The 18,348-nt window shown below is 33.8% G+C and overlaps 1 protein-coding gene across 6 annotated transcripts in view; it reads right to left on the bottom strand.

The window, feature by feature from the left end:
• Window positions 1–2,791: 2,791 nt before the first annotated feature.
• LOC148274899 (GDP-L-fucose synthase-like) overlaps window positions 2,792–18,348 on the bottom strand; it is a 33,052-nt gene continuing 17,495 nt past the window's right edge. For 5 of the 6 annotated variants that reach the window (XM_088236459.1, XM_088236461.1, XM_088236463.1 and 2 more), the window contains exons 4-8: window positions 16,578–16,706; window positions 13,668–13,741; window positions 10,999–11,138; window positions 8,986–9,114; window positions 2,792–5,015 (exon numbers count right to left, since the gene is read on the bottom strand). In XM_088236459.1, the coding sequence (XP_088092585.1) occupies window positions 4,780–5,015; window positions 8,986–9,114; window positions 10,999–11,138; window positions 13,668–13,741; window positions 16,578–16,706 (708 nt within the window). In that variant the 3' untranslated portion in view covers window positions 2,792–4,779. The remainder of the gene's footprint in view (window positions 5,016–8,985; window positions 9,115–10,998; window positions 11,139–13,667; window positions 13,742–16,577; window positions 16,707–18,348) is intronic. The other variant, XR_015824171.1, reaches the window with a different exon arrangement.

The raw sequence follows: 18,348 nt of genomic DNA, 5'->3' as shown, positions 1-18,348 counted from the left end.
TAATAATTAATAATAATAATAAGGATAGTCAAATATACAAAATAATAGTATCATTGAAATCAACAAAATAATAGTATTTTGAGTTTGTCCAAATTTTTGTAGACAAGGACTGGATTCAACTCCCTGAGGAGATGCTTACATTAACATATGAATCCAGTCCTTGTCTACAAAAATTTGGACAAACTCAAAATATTGTTGATAAATTACCTGGTCCATGAAGAAGTATAGAAATTGAAAGAATAACATTTTCAGGCGTTGCCTAGTATGTAGGTGAAATAATTCAATTAGATGAATCTCACCCGCATAAATAAAGGTTTCAGCTCTTTTACTTCACAAACATCAACAGATGAAAGAATTGAAGGAATATAGATGTTCAAATATAGGCAGAATGGCGAATGTTACACAGTGTGTAAAGTGGCCACTTAAACCAGCCATTGACAGGTCATAAGCCCTGTAGATGCCTAGACTTCTATATTACCTTCTCTGAAATGTTCTTTATGTCTGTTGTAATATGTTAACAAAATAATAGTTTAATAATAAAATATAGCAGTATTGAAAAAAAACAACAAAATAATAGTATCATTGAAATCCATAGAAAAAAAATATATATAATTTTGAAACTAGAAAAAAATGTCATAAAGTAGATGCTTACATAAATAATGAACGACTTACTGAAATTGAACATGTTAAATACTTGGGACTAACAATAGACAGACAATTAACATGGACAATTCATATCAACAATTTAATTAACAAAGTGGCGACATTATAGTCTTTTTTTAAAAATCTAAAATTTTATTCCAAAAACGGAAAAATTCCAATGTATGAAGCCTATGTAAAAACTAAAATATGTTATACGCAACTATTATGGGGAGCAGGATATCAAAATGACATAAACAGACTACAAAGACAACAAAATAAAATATTAAAGTTTGTATATGACCTTCCCTATTTAACTGCAACTAGAGAACTAAACAAACAAACTAAGCAATTAAATATAACTGAACTCTTTCAACTAGAATCATTAAAATTTATCCATAAATTAGCCACTAATGTAATTGTAGACGAAGAACTAAAACTTGTAAAAAATTGTTGTCAACATGGACATAATACGAGAATATCAGACAAATACCATATACACCTTTCTAAAACAAGACAAGGACAATCGAGACTAATGAACCAGGGACTGAAATTATACAATAAATTACCAGACAAAACTAAACAAAAGACTCAGACAAACTTTTCAAAAGATGTAAAAAATATTATTTTGAACAACAGAGTATAAATTTAAAATGTACATATTATTTTATGTAAAATGAATGTAATAATCCGTAAGGGTTTATAAATAAATTTTCAAATAAAAAAAAATAATAAAATAAAAAAAATCTAAAAAACATAATTGAAATGATAATTGAGATATGGTTTCTAGAAACTCACTCTACACTGTAGTAAGAAATAAAAGTAATAAATAATATGCCAAATAAGATTGAGTGCTAAATTAAATAATACAATAATACATAATGAAAAAGCATAAAAATATCAAGATATATGAAAAGCAAAAAAAGTCAAAGTAAAAATGTAATCAAACTCAATAACTATGGTTATGTTTTCGTGTCAATTTTTTTTTTTAAATTACTCTATGGGGGCACGTCTTTGTATTAATATGTCAATGGTTATGTCTTAGCTGGCAGCCTGTCGGTGGCAATTTGGTACGCATGCAAAAGATCCCAGTTTCGGTGAGTAAATTTAGTAATGGCATTTTAGTAAATGTCAAATTAAATGTTTTTTTATTCATGCAATCTAATGCACCGCTCGTTGCAATATGCAGGAAAATTTAGCACATTGGGCCTTAATTTTAGGGCCCTACGGGCCTCATCTGACGGACCACTTGTAATCTATTTCTACAGCGCTATTTTCGAGTCATCACTTTAAAAACTTATAAGTTATCAAATAACCCCGAAGAGGGCAACGTGCTGTTGCCGAAACTAGTCGGTTGTGTAAATGAATAAAGTGGTTCATAAAACAATGTTATTTTATTTTTTAATCGGGATTTTTACATCTATTACTTTTTAAAAAAGTAGATAAATAAAAGCACAATATTTTGAGTTTGTCCAAATTTTTGTAGACATGGACTGGATTCAACTCCCTGGGGAGATGTTAATATTAACATATTACAACACAGACGAAGAACATTTTAGAGAAGGTAATATAGAAGTCTAGGCATATACAGGGCTTATGACCTGTCATTGGCTGGTTTAAGCGGCCACTTTACACACTTCACAAATGTCGACAAATGTAAGAATTGAAGGGATACAGATTTTCAAATATGGGCAGAATGGTGAATTAGTAAAGCGGCCACTTAAACTAAGCCCTGTAGATGCCTAGACTTCTATATTACCTTCTCTAAAATGTTCTTCGTCTCTGTTGTAATATGTTAAATAAACCAACTTTGTTTTTAACCACTATTTTATTATTTATTTCAACTGACAGGTTTCAAAGCAAACAAGCTCACTCATTCTTTCTGGCTGCGATACGATCCCACTTGCTATTTAATGATGCTCACACTTACACACACCTGAAAACTTACTCCCACATACACACAAACACACCTATACACTTACTCTCACACAAATACACATAAACACACCCTTTTGTTGTACCAAAATTTAATCTGTATAATTTTTATTTAGAAACTTCGCTTGTCTGTCTTTTAAACCGTATCTTTTTAATGTTATTACATCATTGTCGACAGTTTGTTTCTGTAAAATAAATCAATGATAAATAAAAAATCTTTTTACTACTGAAATAAATATTTAATTTTATCGAAATAACATTATAATAATGCTAACCGCCACCATACGAAATCTTATGTTGACAAATGTCACTTTGATGAGGTGATGATGAAAATTAATGCTGACATAAATAGAAAGAATGGCTTGGTCAAATCAGTCGTGCCATGTTTAGCTGAATATTCAGAGGAGAGTAACTATTTCTGTAGCAGAAGAGATCGAAACATCTTTAACATCGTGGGTCTATTGAGGATTGAACGAGGGGAGAAAAATACCTCGTCCTAGGAGGCACATTTATATGGTGGACTGTATTGTCGGGGAAGGAAGGTTGCGCAACTCCACTTACCTGCTGATGATGAGGCGTGACGTGTGCTACAACCCTGGTGAAAAAGCTAGCGGCCTCGCGACGCTGCCACAGCTTGAATGGAGCTGGTGGTTTAGATGGACACCGGCACAGTTCACTTGTTACATGATTTGTTAGAAGCACTTAACTTAAAAAACTTAAAACGCTCTTGTTCTCTAAATCATTTGAAAAAATCCGTAGCAAATTCCAAATTTAAAGGCTTCAATCAAATTAACATATCTATAGAATCACTTTGTAAAGCGCCCTTAAGGTAATACTACGAAAATGTCACTATTTAAGTTACCCTTATAAAATAACTTGTTTGATGCTAGATTAGTACTGATGACATGACGTTTTTACCGGCACTCACATGTAGAATTATTGTTACCCGGAGTACGCTCGGAAATAGGAAGGACGGGTGGGTAGATATAGATTTAGTTGAGAGTTGGTCCGAACACCGTCTTTTATTTAATCCAGTAGATCAATCACAAATAACTATCGACGTGCTAATAAGCGACGTGATAAAAACTTCTCACAATGGTTGTGTATCGTATTCGTGTTCACAATGCAACATCCGTGAACACTTAATACAAAATGTCAAAAAATTTACGTTTCGCGACGTATAATCCTGCGCGCAATCACATATTTGAATTTCACCGGTGTAAATATGGAAAACATTCCAAAACTGCTATTTTTATTTATTTATTTATTATTTATCACGCTATTCATTTCATTTGGCCGGCGGTTAGCGAGCCAAATGTCAAGAAAAGCAGTTGTCATAGTAATTGTAATTTAATTTTCACTCTTTTGTATTAGATACTCCTTACTATTTTGCAAATGCAATATATTGTATTATTTTTTATAGTAAACGCCGATTTTTCGCCAGTGAACTGTATTTATTTACGAGGAAAATAAAAAACAAACCGACACGAGCGTTGACTGAGAGATTTAAAACGCGTTGAGTTATGACTGCGATAACTTAAGCATGTTCATTATTGTTCATTTTGATCGCTCAAATGCTTAGCACGTTTTTAAGCACGTCGATAGTTATTTGTGATTAAGCTACTCGTACAAAAATATTAATACCTCCATGGATTTCAAAACATTTAGATATTCCATCATTATTGACATACACAATAAACCATATTGGTAATGGATTATCCCTCTCTAAATAGTAATAATTCTCTAGAGAAGCCTTTTAGCTCAATCGCAGAGAACAAAAGCGTTCCAAATTTTTGGTATGGTTTTTAGTTTAACAACAAACGTGTAACAGACTGTTTCGGTTTGCGCTTGCAATTCTCGACCCGAGTACCTACGGCCCGTTGTATTGATGTAAGCTATAACTAACTTCGTAAAATCGTAGAATGGTTTTTCTCCGTATGTGCGATTCTATTACTCTAAGGATTACCCCAATTCGTTTGGCTGAGTTATTCCACCTGTTGAACAACGCTTAAAAATATTTTGCTTTTTATTTTTTAATATTGGGTATTTTAAAATATTAAGTACTTCAAAATGATTCTAGACAAGGTTGAATTTCACTCCCTCTGGAGTTATTAAGATTAAGAAGAAGGTTTTTTTTTAACCATACGATTTTGATAAAATATAAAATATTCACGTTTTTCAAAGAAATTTGACAATACAATGCATTTAATTTCTTGCAGTTTCGTGATTTTGGACGTACCAATCAACCGTTTCTTTGATTGCCACCTCAAATGGTGTGAATTTGAAATTAGGTAAATAGCTTCTTAGTCTTCTGTTGGAGGCCGTCTTCTTCATTTGGCCATCGGTCGCTGTGACGTCAGTTCCGATCTCGGCGTCGAACTGGAGAGCGTCTCGAATTACTTCGGCCGCTTTGCCAACTGGTATTTCGTCAGATTCGTCAACTGGAAAATGAGGCATGAAAGTGTTTTGAATATACTTGAATAAGTTTATTGGACATAAATAATGTTTTTTTTTTTTTAATACATGTTTTGATGGCAATGATTAAATGAGTAATTAGTGACGATGACGATGACGATGACGTCACTTGACTTTATCTGCGGAGGCAGAGAACCAGAGAGGTGGAGTCCAGCATTCTACGTAGTATTCGTTATTTTATTTGTAAAACCACTGCATTATTTTCCTTGAAGTTAAAATATACCAAAATTATGGCTTTAACTTTATTTATTTGGTTTACAAACAATGAAAAAATAATACAAAATACACAAAAATATTGAAATTAAAAAAATACGCACTACTTATTTTACATCAATTAAATGTAAACACCAACTAATTACATCTTCTTTATATACATAAGTCACCGTACTCCTTTTAACGAGCTCAACTTTTTTGTGTACATAAAAAAAATTGTTTTTAAATGTATACTAACAGCATTTTTTTGTGGATCTCAATCAGATTCTTTCCTTAAATTCCTTATAATTTCTACCCATTTATTGCTTTTTATTGGATTTTTGGTAAGACTAAAATAATATTAAATTAAATACATTTTTAAAAATCGTTTTCCTACATAAGTAGACCACTTTATTGGTGAGACGACCGGAGTTTGACGTTTGCAAAAAGAATCCCATGTTTGAAAAAATATTTATTTTATGTTTTGGAATTCAACCATAAACAAGTACCTACTTAAATTCAATATATTTTGAATATTGACAATTTAAAAAAAAAAAATAATCACAAACAAGTACTTCTAAAACGAAAGTTGAGTTTTACTATAGTTTAATTTATTAACGGATTCGGTTTGACTATTGTTCTACTCAATGCGTTGTTTCACCCGCATTTTTAGTTAAAATATAACCACTGATTCGGATTCATTTTCTTTTATTCAAGTGTCAAGCCATTCCTTCCTTTGATTCCGGTGGTCCTTGTTTTGAATCCCAATATACCTACTTCTCCCTGACGGCGAGTCAAGAAAGCAACGCGTGACAACACAAAAAAAAACCGTACCGCGAACAACAACGAAAACCGTACCGCGAGCGTGACAGTGATTTCGAATCACCAACATATAAGAAAACGTGCAAAGTGACCAGTGCAAACGATAACGGTGTCTTTCTGGACCAGTGCCAAAGGGAGGAAACCGTAAGTCCTTGCTCCTTTCATTAATTCCAGGATTGACACTCAAAACCATAACGTCAATTGGTTTGCCTAAAATCAAACGTTCCCTGTTTTCTTCGAACACGCGTATCGCGAGAGGGCAGGCCTTGTTTACAGTCCCGAGGTCGAAGGTATCGAGCATCCAACAACCACTGTTTTTTTTTATTCCAAATCTTAAAAATGGAATATCATGTTTTATTCATTTTTTACACATTGTTACACTGTGGAATGTGACTTTGCAAACGTCAAAAAGGCGAACAAATTAAACCACGTGACAACATGGCATATTTAAACGCAATCACATAATAACATCGGTCAACAGAATCTTAAAATAATAACAAAGTTTGACAATTCCATTTAATAAAAACCAAAAAACAATAACAATATTGTTTTTCGGTTTAAACAAGTCATTTACCATTTTTCTGATTTCTAAAGTTTTGTAGTCAAAGTGTTGGAGTCTCTTCATAATTAAGGGGTTGTTTTAGACTCAAATCTACTTTTTGAATCGCATATCAATAAAATGACCTCCAAAGCATTGAGCATGTTAGGTTTCATAATTCGAATGAGTAAACACTTTGATAATCCAAAGGCTCTAATTTCATTATATCATACGTTTGTCAGAAGCCATTTGGAATACGAATCTCAGATATGGAATCCCCAGTATGCCCAATATATAACAAGAATAGAAAATATTCAAAACAAATGTATAAAGTACCTAAAATACAAAACCGGTATTTCTTATGTATCAACTCTCACTGCCTCCACCTACCATAGAATCACTTCTATACAGCAGAATGTGTGCGGACCAACTACTGCTTCACAAAATTATGACAGGAATAGTTGACTGTACAGAACTACTTAGTTTAATAACAATACATGTGCCAGCCGGGATTTGTAGACGGTACCACCTGTTTCATGTACTAATAAGTAAAACATTGTAAGATAAAAACGCTTTTTTTCGTAGGATTTTTCAGTGTACAACACAAACTTTAAAAATATAGATTACACAAACACCACTTTGTCAGATTTAAAATTTACACTAAAAATGCATTATGTAACTAAGTAGACATTATAATAATAATATGTACATCTCCCTTCCCCTCCTTATCCTCTCTTCAAGCATTCTTGTCCTAATCCCGCCCAATTTACAATAACTTACTGTTCTTAAAAAAATAAAATAAAAATCTTTGATTATTGAAAAATATTTACGAGTACATGAAAATAACATTTTTATTAATATAAACTTATATGTATTTATTTAATATGTAATTTATTTTCTTTACTAACTTTGTATACTTTGTGGAAATCTGTTATTAGTTCTGAGTTTGTACACTATATCTGTTTGTTTACCATAAATATGTATGTAGAACTGTTTATTCCCCAAATAAAATTAAATCTAATAACTATTTAGTGTGGAACCCAATTGACATTTATGTGATAAAAGTCTAAGAATTTTTTTTGTAAAGATTCAAAAACACATATAAACCCTTTGTAATATGGATTCAAAATGGTTGACGTATCCTGTCGAAATCAGCATAATAATTCTACTAATCTAAGGTTTCGACCTCTTTTATGACAATGATAATGCTGATTACGATGAATAGCGTATATGACGTAATACGTGATTGGATAATGATGAAAAGGAGATTATGATAATATTGATAATAATGACAGAAAAAAATATAGACGGTTGTGATAAAGACGATAGCGTTTTTTATTATTATCCGAGGTGTGGCAGAAACGTAATGAGACTGGCAACACTGCGTTGTTGCCCTTTATAGAGCACGTGTATTAGTAACTTCGAACGTGTGAACACTCTTGGGAGATCAGACCGTCGGTTAACATTAAGAATGTTGAGTGAACAATTAAATTTAAACCGTTTTACCGTTCGTCAAATTTTGACTGAACATTTGCACATGAGAAAGATCTGTGCCAAGATGGTGCCGAAAAATCTCACTATTGAGCAGAAGGAGATTGGAAAAAAACAACTGTCTTGATCTTGACAGAATCGTTAATGAGCAAGATTTCTTTAGTCGTGTGATCACAAGTGATGAATCATGGTTTTTTTAATACAATCCTGAGACCAAGAGGCAAAGTGAGGAATGGCACACTGCAAACTCTCCTCGACCAAAGAAAGCTCGAATGATCAAATCGAAAATCAAATCGATGATGATTTGTTTTTTGACAGAAGGGGAATCGTCCATAAAGAATTTCATCCTTCAGAAAAAACTGTAAACCAAGTTTTTTATAAAGACGTGCTTGAAAAGCTTAGAAAAAGGGTCATTCGCGTGAGACCAGACATTGCAGGCAAATGGATGCTCCATCATGACAACGCCCCATGTCACAATACCCTCTCCATAACAGAATTTTTGACCTCTAAAGGTATTCCTGTGGTTTCCCAGCCCCCCTATTCACCTGACTCCGGTCCTTGTGACTTCTTCCTTTTCCCTAAACTGAAAAATGTCCTCAAAGGACGTCATTTCGGGACTTTAGAAAATATTCAAAAGAGTGTAACAGACATGCTAAAGACCATACCGGTTGAAGACTTCCAGCGCTGCTACCAACAGTGGGAACAGCGTCTCCACCGGTGTGTAGTTGCCCGAGGGAACTTTGAAAGGGATAACATTGATGTTTGAAAAAAAATATAAAAAAATGTAAATAAAAAATCTGTCTCATTACTTTTCTGCCACACCTCGTAGAACCATTCAAGATAACTTTTAAAAATTAATCAAAATGATACGAGTTATTAGAAAGCTTTCAAACCTGCTGTAATGATAGGCTCTGTACTATCATAGTCCCGTAATACCCATAGAAATAATTTAGCCAGATCTATCGAATATATAAATTGTCTCAGAGCCTTCCCAGTTCCACACATAATGAATTTCTTGTCACCTGAAATATAAACATTGAAATAAAAATCTTTGATTAAGATTTTTTAGTGTAACGCCAAGGTGATAGGATAACGAGAAAAAAAATCCAAATCATCAACAAATGCCGTCATTGATAACTCATCTGACCATCCTATTTTTCAAAAACATTCCGTATAGACTATTTTTATATCCAGTTAACAGTGATAATAATATTGATAACTAGCAAGCAATAGTCGGCTATAAGCTTCCTAAAGAATTTGACCCTTCAGGCCTCGTTTGATCGGCCTTGATTGCTGTGGTGAAATACCGCCGCTTTGGGCCTTACGATTTATTTTTTGCGTTTTAGAGCAGCCTAAATATGTTAAACAGTCATTTGTCACTTAGACTAATGCTACCAAAACCACAAAAAATTTACAGATATGGTATATTTAATATTCCGGCGGTCTCCGTGGTGTAGTGGTTAAGACTCTCTGAGAAGACTGACTCTTAAGACTGGCCTCGCTCAAAGTTCAGATGAGAAAATTCAGCGTGGTGTTTAAACAGAGACTTAAAACCACATCAATAGTCTTACCAGAAGCCTACTAAATGTCATTTGAGACGTAAGGTGTCTATTTGCATTCTGGATTTGCCAAATGGGTGGAATCTAAATAAAGGATATTAAAACTTTAAAGAGAATAAAAAGAGAAGTCGACTGCCGTATACACCAAGCAACGTAAGCAACTAGCCAAGACATATGTATGGAGCATATTGATGTACGGTTCTGAGACATGGTGCCTTACCGAAAGAGAGAAAATAAGACTAGAGGCCTTCGAGATGTGGTGCTACAGAAAAATATTAGGAATTTGCTGGAGAGACCACATCACTAATGCCGAGGTTCTCAACAGAATCGAAGAAGGTAGGCACCTAATCAAAACCATCTCAGAGAGGCGAGCCCGACGGATCGGCCACATTATGCGCCATGAGAGTCTTCTGTTGGAATATTTGGAGCAAGTGAGCGAAGATTTTAACTGCGCCTCTTATGTCGAGCTGAAGAGGGCTGCAGAAAATAGAGACCAATGGAGGACGAGATGCGGGACGTTGCTGCAAACCAATCCCCAGGATTAAGACTGCGAAAAAGAATCTTTAAACTTATTGCAACAGAGAGGAAAAACATTTTAAGGAGGGGAATATAGGAGTCTAGGCATGTCGAGGCTTATGACCTGTCGTTGGCTGGTTTGAGTGGCCACTTCACACACACTGTGTAACATTCACCATTCTGCCCATGTTTTAACATGCGCATTTCCTCAACTCTTTCATCTGTTGACTTTTGTGAAGAAAAAGAGCTGAAACCTTCATCATGTGGGTGAGATTCATCCGGCTGAACCAATTTACCTACTAGGCAACGCCTGAAAACAATTTTCCAATTTTTATACTTCTTCTTTTACCGGGTAGTTAATTCAACAATGTTTGAGTAAGACTGGCTGGATTTTCTCCCTAGGAAGTTATTCATATTTAAACTTATTGCAACAGAGAGGAAACACATTTTTGAGAAGGGAATATGGCAGTCTAGGCATTTACAGATTTTATGACCACTTTACACCCTCTCTGTTGCAATAAATTTTAATATAAACAACTTGGGAGAAAATCCAGGTAGTCTGCAAGCAATTTAACACACTTAAAACATTGTTGAAAAGAGATATCACCTGGCTCCTCCTTCTCAAGAAATCAATCAATAAACCTCCATAGCGTCTTACCAGTTTAGTGAGCCTACCAGTTTAAATAATGTCAAAAGAAATGTCATCTGATGACTCCTCTTACTAAAAAATCAACCAAAAATCTAAGTCCGAATATACAAATTTGAGAGTTATATGAAAATTTATTTTACTGTGATGACAGATCAATTTCTGTCACTCGTTAAATCCCTTACCTCGCATTTTAGCGTCGTACATTTTTCTAATCAAGCCTGGTATAGCATGACTTGCGTTCAGATCAAAATTGTCATGTGGACCAAATATATTGCAAGGAATTACAGCGGTATATTTTGTTCCGTACTGCTCGTTGTACGCCCTGAAAAAACAAAGTACATTCAAACTTTATTTATTTATTGGGGATATCAACAGTAATACATGTAAAAAAAATATAACAAATAAAATATACAGAGAATAAAACCAATGACAGATATCCACAGAAATACATTAAATACACGTACATTACATACATACTAGTGTGTGAGTGTAAGCGTGTGAGAGGGTGGGTGAGTGGGTGTTATATTGGAATGAGGGTGGACATGTGTGTAAATATTATTTCACGAGTGTCGAAAATATAAGTATATATAAAATATTAACAATTAGAGATAAAATAAAATAAAATTAGACTTGTTTTCAGACGCGCATTTTAAATGTTATTTTTTTACAATCAAATGGATCAAAAAGGGGAAATTTCAAAATATATTCACGAGCAAAACGTATAAGTGGAGAGTTCTGGGCATAGTTCGTTCGAACTGCTGGCACATGAAATAGAGAGCTCAACGTGTGACGGGTGCGGTAGCCAGGGACATTTAATGATAAAATTTGCAATAAAAAAACAATATGGCCCACTTAAATGCATTATCACGTATGTTAAGATTGTATAATAATGTAGAAAGTAATGCTAATATTGAATCTTTAACGATACATTTAATATTTATTGGAAAACTGTAAAGCAATTTATAAAATTAAATGGTCACGTATGTTAGTTAAGTAAAATAAATTATAATAACCTGAAAGTTATAATTTATTGTAATAACTTATAAAACAATCAAAGAATTCAATTAAGCTAGCCAATTTAAAAAAATATATTTTGTAAACTATTTTTTTTCTTCTTTATTTGTGCATGTTTTATTTATTTGACACTTTATATACATATACAATATATATACATACATATAAAGGCGGACATATTGCCTTAAAGCAATTTATTCCTACCTACCCAAACCGTTCAGTTTGAGAAAATTATAAATATATTGAACCTTACAATTTTATACAAAAATTAAAAACAAAGATTAACAAAATAAAAGTACATAAAAAAAATATACCATACTATGAAGAGAGGAGAGGGGATGGGAAAGAAAGAAGAAGGATAAGGGAACAATTTAAATATTTAGATAGTGACATTTCAATCTTGACTTAAATGTAAAAAAAGAAAGCGTCTCTAACATTAGTGGGTAGATTATTCCACAGTCGAGCGGCTACTACTGTGAAAGAGGAGGCAAGAAAATTAGAGCTGTGACAGGGTATTAACAGGGTTCCCTCGTTACTAGAACGAAGAGATAGTCCGTGTTGTGAAAGAGGTTGGATGAGCTCTCTCAGATAAACGGGCGAAGTGGGATTATTAAAAATATTGTGAAGAAGTGATAGAATGTGAATGTTTCTTTTATGCCTGATACTGAGCCAGTGTAGTTGCGTGCGATACTCGGTTATGTGGTCAAATTTGCGAAGATTAAAGATATATCGAATACAAATATTCTGCAATCGTTCTAACTTATCATGCAATTCAAAGTTAGCATCTGGATAACATACATCCGCGGTCGAGGAGTGGAAGAAGTCAGCTCTGGACTAATGTTTGCTTAACATTAATTGGCAAGAAATTATGTAATCTTTTAAGTGAGTGCAAACTGCTATAAAGTTTACGACTAACTTCGTCAACCTGATCGTGCCACCCTAAATGCTTATGAATGATAATACCTAAGTTTTTGACTGATTGTTGATGGCAATGTTGCTCGATAATTTTTAGAACACGATTTTAAATTCGCCTTCTATGAAGCGTCATCTATATTTAACTATACCGCAGTGTAACATATTACAACAGATTGCAGAACATTTAGAGAAGGTAATATAGAAGTCCAGTCATCTACAAGGTTTATGACCTGTCATTGGCTAGTTTAAGTGGCCACTTTACACACTGTGTAAAATTCACCATTCTGCCCATATTTAAACATCTATATTCCTTTAATTCTTTCATCTGTTAATGTTTATGGAGTTAAAGAGCTGAAATCTTTATTTATGCGGGTGAGATTCATCTCATTGAATTATTTCACCAACGTACTAAGCAACGCCTGAATTTGTTATTTTTTAAAATTTCTATACTTCTATATGGACCAGGTGGATTTATCAACAATAGTTTGAGTTTGTTCAAATTTTTGTAGACATGAACTGGATTCAGCTCCTTGGGGAGCTGTCATTTTAACAGATTATAAACGAGATGAAGAACATTTTAGAGAAGGTAATATAGAAAATATTACTTCTGTATTAACTTCTCTAAAATGATCTTCATGTCTGTTGTAATATGTTAATATAAACAGCTCCCCAGGAAGTTGAATCCAGTCTTTGTCTACAAAAATTTAGACAAACCCAAAATATTTAATTGGTGAGTTAAAAAAAAATTTGTGCATAATCAAAACACGGAAAAAATAATGAAAATATACAAGAACATTATTACAATACTAGAGAGACGAGATAAAAAATTCGAACTTCCACTACAATTTTTAACAAGGCAGTTAACACTAACACACATAAACCTAATTTAAAAATGTTTAATTTATTTATATTACATTTGTACCTGTTAGCAACCAAAATAAGTCTCTTAGCGTAGCTGTATCCAAAATTTGAATCATGAGGAACCCCGTTATCAATCTAAAAAAAAAAACTACGATTAAAAACCATCTTAAAAATAATTCAATTTAGTTCTTACTCCTAATGTACGAGGGGGGACCCAAAAGAAACGGGAATTTACTCATAACTTCTTAATTAGATCACCTTCAAAGTATTCTCCCGTGACTATAACGCACCTTTGCAAACGATCCTTCCATTGTTCAAAAAAATGTTTTAATTTACTTATCGGGATGTTCTTTAGGCCTTCCAGCGATTTTTGTTTAACCTCCTCCACAGTGACAAAACGCTTTTCGCTCATGTCCTTTTTGAGTCTGGAGAACAAAGAGAAATCACAGGGGGCTAGATCCGGTGAGTAAGGGGGTAAACAATTGATGTCATGCCGTTTTTGGTCAAAAACAGCTTCATGGAGAGAGCAGTGTGGGCCGACGCGTTGTCATGATGGAAGAACCAGTCGCTTGCGCGCCAAAGATCTGCCCTTTTCTTACGGATGCTCTCCTTTAATCTTTTCAAAACTTCTTAGTAGGACTTCCGGTTAACAGTTTGACCCGAGAGAACGAACTCGGCATGTACAACACATCTGCAATCGAAGAAACAAATGAGTTGTCTTGACGTTTGACTTTACTTTGTGAGTTTTTTTTTTAGACAATGAGAGCCAGGTGTCTTCCATTGGCTTGATTGCTGCTTTGTTTTGGAGTCGCATCCATAACACCACGATTCATCACCAGTAATCACCTTGAAAAAAATTCAGGGTCCTCTTTGAGCTGATTTTGAAGCTATATGCCTGAAGTCGACGCTCCCTTTGCTCGCATGTGAGAAGGCGAGGGACAAATTCGGCTGCAACTCTTCGGATAAAATCCTCTGAATTAAACTCCATGATATTCCAGACATCTCACAGAGTTGATCAATGGTTCGGCGACGATCTTCACGAACGAGAGCATTGATTTTGTCGTCAGCTCTTGACGTTGAGGGGCGTCCTGAACGGGGTTGGTCTTCAATTGACATTTCTCCATTTTTAAAATGTAAAAAACACTTGTAGACTCTGGTTTTACTTAGGGCAGCAACTCTATAAGCACTCTTAAGCATTACAATAGTTTCCGCGGCCGATTTTTACAACAGAAAACAAAATTTCACAGCCGCGCGTTGCTCTTGACAATCGGCCATCACGTTTTTGGCGAAATGGAAAAAGTTGTTTCGCAAAAAAAAATTCCCAGACGAACTGATACACTCGCAGCGACAGAAATTCACTCACTAACTCAGGAGACGTGTTCCTAACGAACACCGGATGTGGGTACCGAAAAATGGCTAACCCCACTCTCCCTTCCCACCACAGCGCGATTCCCGTTATTTTTGGGTCCCCCCTCGTATTTTCCCTAAGAATCTCAGAATAATACTTCGCATTCGCGCATAGATTTGCCTTTTCGCTCTGTAGCAAAAAAATAGCGTTTCATTTTTTTTGGTTTGGTTTAACAACTGAAAATTGATATAAAAACGCAAAAACAAGCCTATTATAGTGTGTTTAAGACAATTATTCACAAAAAATGAGACATTTATACTGTTTTTCATGAACAACATCGAATGAATTATTTTTTTATTCGATCAATTTACATTAATCAATTTGTCCATCTCTAATGTTTTTGCAAAATGATGTAACGTTGTAAGAACATCGTTAATAATTAGGTTTATCATAATAATTTTTTATTTTTTTTTGTATATTGAATTTTTTTTTTTTACAAAATACATTTTTGAAATACAAAATAGGTAAATATACAGAACATCTTATATATAACGTTTCTACCTCTCTAATAAAGTAGATACTTGTGTTTAGAGAGGGAGTTCGTTTCACATTTTTTTTTTTTTTTTATATAAACAAAGTAAATTAAAACAAAGTAAATTAAAAATAAACAAGGTAAATTAAAAATAAAAAATAAACATTCTTTGGTATGGAGTAAATAAAACAACTTTGTTTTTAAACACTAATTTTTATTTTTCACCGACCGGTTTCAAAGCAAACAAGCTTCTTCATCAACGTTTACGTTACTAAAAAAAAAAAACAAAGTTGTTTAATTTATTTTTTTATAACAAAGTTAAGTTAGTGCTTCAAATATAAACTTTATATAGGTTTATTTTAGTTTTAAAGCAGATTTTATATTAACAATGTTTGAGTTTGTCCAAATGCTTTCAGACTGGCTGGAGTCTCTAGGGAGTTGTTCATATTTAAAATTATTTAAACAGAGAGGGAAAACATTTTTGAGAAGGGAATATGGAAGTCTGGGCATTTACAGGGCTTATGACCTGTCATTGGCAGGTTTCAGTGGCTACTTTACACACTGTGTAACATTCACCATTCTGCCCCGTTAATGACAGGTCATAAACCCTGTAAATGCCTAGACTTCCATATTCTCTTCTCAAAAATGTTTTCCCTCTCTTTTGAAATAAATACTGATTTTATATATTTATGTTAATTTATATGTCAAGCATTGTATTAAAAAAATAAATGACATGCCAGATACGAATGATTTTTCGTGCGTCAATATTAATCACTTCTTAGACGTCACTACAAAGTTATGTCGTCACTTTTGCTGACAACTGTCATCCAAATCAAGCTATATTTTAAGGACTATATTGTTTGGGTTGCGCCGGATTTCGACACGTTTTCCTCTGCCAGAATCAAACTCTGACCTTAGAGTAGATTTTCTTTGACATGTATTTTCCTTAATACGGAGGTCCGATGTGTATTTTGAAGCCATTTAAAAGTAAAAGTTAAAAATAGGTCAATTAAAAAAAAGGGGCTATTTAGATTTTCAGATTTTAGCTTTTGTGAACTAACTTATGAACATAAAAAAATTGTAATAATTACCATTGACTCGTCTATTGGATACGTTGTCTTGTCTGGAAAAACACAAGTTGATAGACATGACACAACTTTTTGAATCCCATTTTCCCAACTTGTGTGAAGAACATTATCATTTATGTGAAGATTTTTTCTCTGAAAAACACATCCTTTTTAATTTATATTTTAGTATTCTTATTTATTTATTTTATTTAAACACTTTATATACATATGGAGTTTGCATACCAATTATGTAGTTTGTATACATATGCATAAGAATTGGAAAAATAATTATGAAAGTCGCTGAAATGCTGTCGAAATACGATCCCTCGAGCGAATGTGTGGAGAAAGATATGGCACGATCAAGTCATGTCAAGAGTAGGAATAATCGGCGTGCGTGCACGAGAAGATGTATGAATTTTGAGTTAGTTTATGTGGCGTTTTCGTAATTCTAAAATAATATTAACTGACATTCAATACATTTTTGAAAATCGCATTCCTAAAGAAATGCACCTCTGTTGGTGAGAAGAGCAAAGTTTTACGTTTGCAAGCATAATTCTATATTTGAAAATTAATTATTTTATGTTTTGTACCTACTTAAATTTTAGATTTGGAAATCAATCATAAACATGCACCTAGGTGCCTAGGTTCCTACTTTTCAACGAAAAGTAACACCATTTAAGAAAACCGAACCTGTTTCTTTGGTTACGTAAAAGCATTATGAAGCAAACTTTTGAAAGTATACTAAATAATGTTTTATACTGAAAGGAAACGCGGTCTGAATTTTTTTCATACAAACCAATTTTCACCCTGGGGCACTACAAATATTATGTGTACCCTTAAGTCATTAATTGATTTTAGGGTTTGATAATGACGCTTTAAAAAAACTGGTAGAAACGAATTCTAAACTGAGTATCCAGGAAATAGCAAACAGTCTTCAGGGTACTTGGTCAACAGTTCAAAGACATAATCACGAAATCGGGAAGGTTTGCAGACAGAGTATATGGGTCTCTGCACATTTCTTTTGTGCAAAGAAAGACGTGATCCATTTTTACGAAGGATTGTTACTAGTGACGAAAAATGGGTCTTGTACAGCCAGTAGCGGCGTTAGGGTAGGGCGCGGTTGGGAGACCGCCCAGGGCGCCAGATATAAAGGGGCGCTGCAGGCGCCCCATTTTATCCACTCGCTCATCGAGCGAGTCCAACTTATTCGTAAATTTCCTGAATCTAGCGACAAACTCGTTATAATGGCCCACGATGAGACTATAACTACCAAAAAAGTCATTTGAAGTAGAATTTTTCTACAGCCTTTTGGATTTTGGATTTTTCTACAGCCTTAATTTCACTCAATGAAAGATTTGAAAAGTTAAATGAGTACTCAAAATCTTGGTTTTTCCTGTTCGATATAAAAAAAGATTCTAGAAAAACCAGACCTTCTCAAACTCTGTGGTAATTTCCAATTAAAATTAACAGTAGATTCTAAATCCGATGTAGATGGTTGTCTGTTGTGTGATGAACTCATAAGTCTGAAATCATTTTTGCCTGATCAGAATGTGGTTAATCCTGTCGTTGTTTTTAATTTGATCAAAGATCGTAACTTACAAGAACTGTATCCAAATGTATGGATGGCGTTGCAAATATTGATCACTATACCTGTAACGGTTGCTATAGGGGAAAGGAGCTTAAACTGATAAGCTTAAACTGATAAAAACTTATCTACGATCGACAATATCTCAATTTCGATTCACAAACCTGGCATTTTTGTCAATCGAAAATGAAATTGTGGAAAACATAAACT

This window comes from Micrasema longulum, unplaced genomic scaffold (genome assembly GCF_059751315.1).
Source record: "Micrasema longulum isolate JH-2025_06_02 unplaced genomic scaffold, ASM5975131v1 h1tg001558l, whole genome shotgun sequence".
NCBI classification, from domain to species: domain Eukaryota; kingdom Metazoa; phylum Arthropoda; class Insecta; order Trichoptera; family Brachycentridae; genus Micrasema; species Micrasema longulum.
Note: the sequence above shows the minus strand (reverse complement) of the source record. Positions and strands in the feature narration are given on the sequence as shown.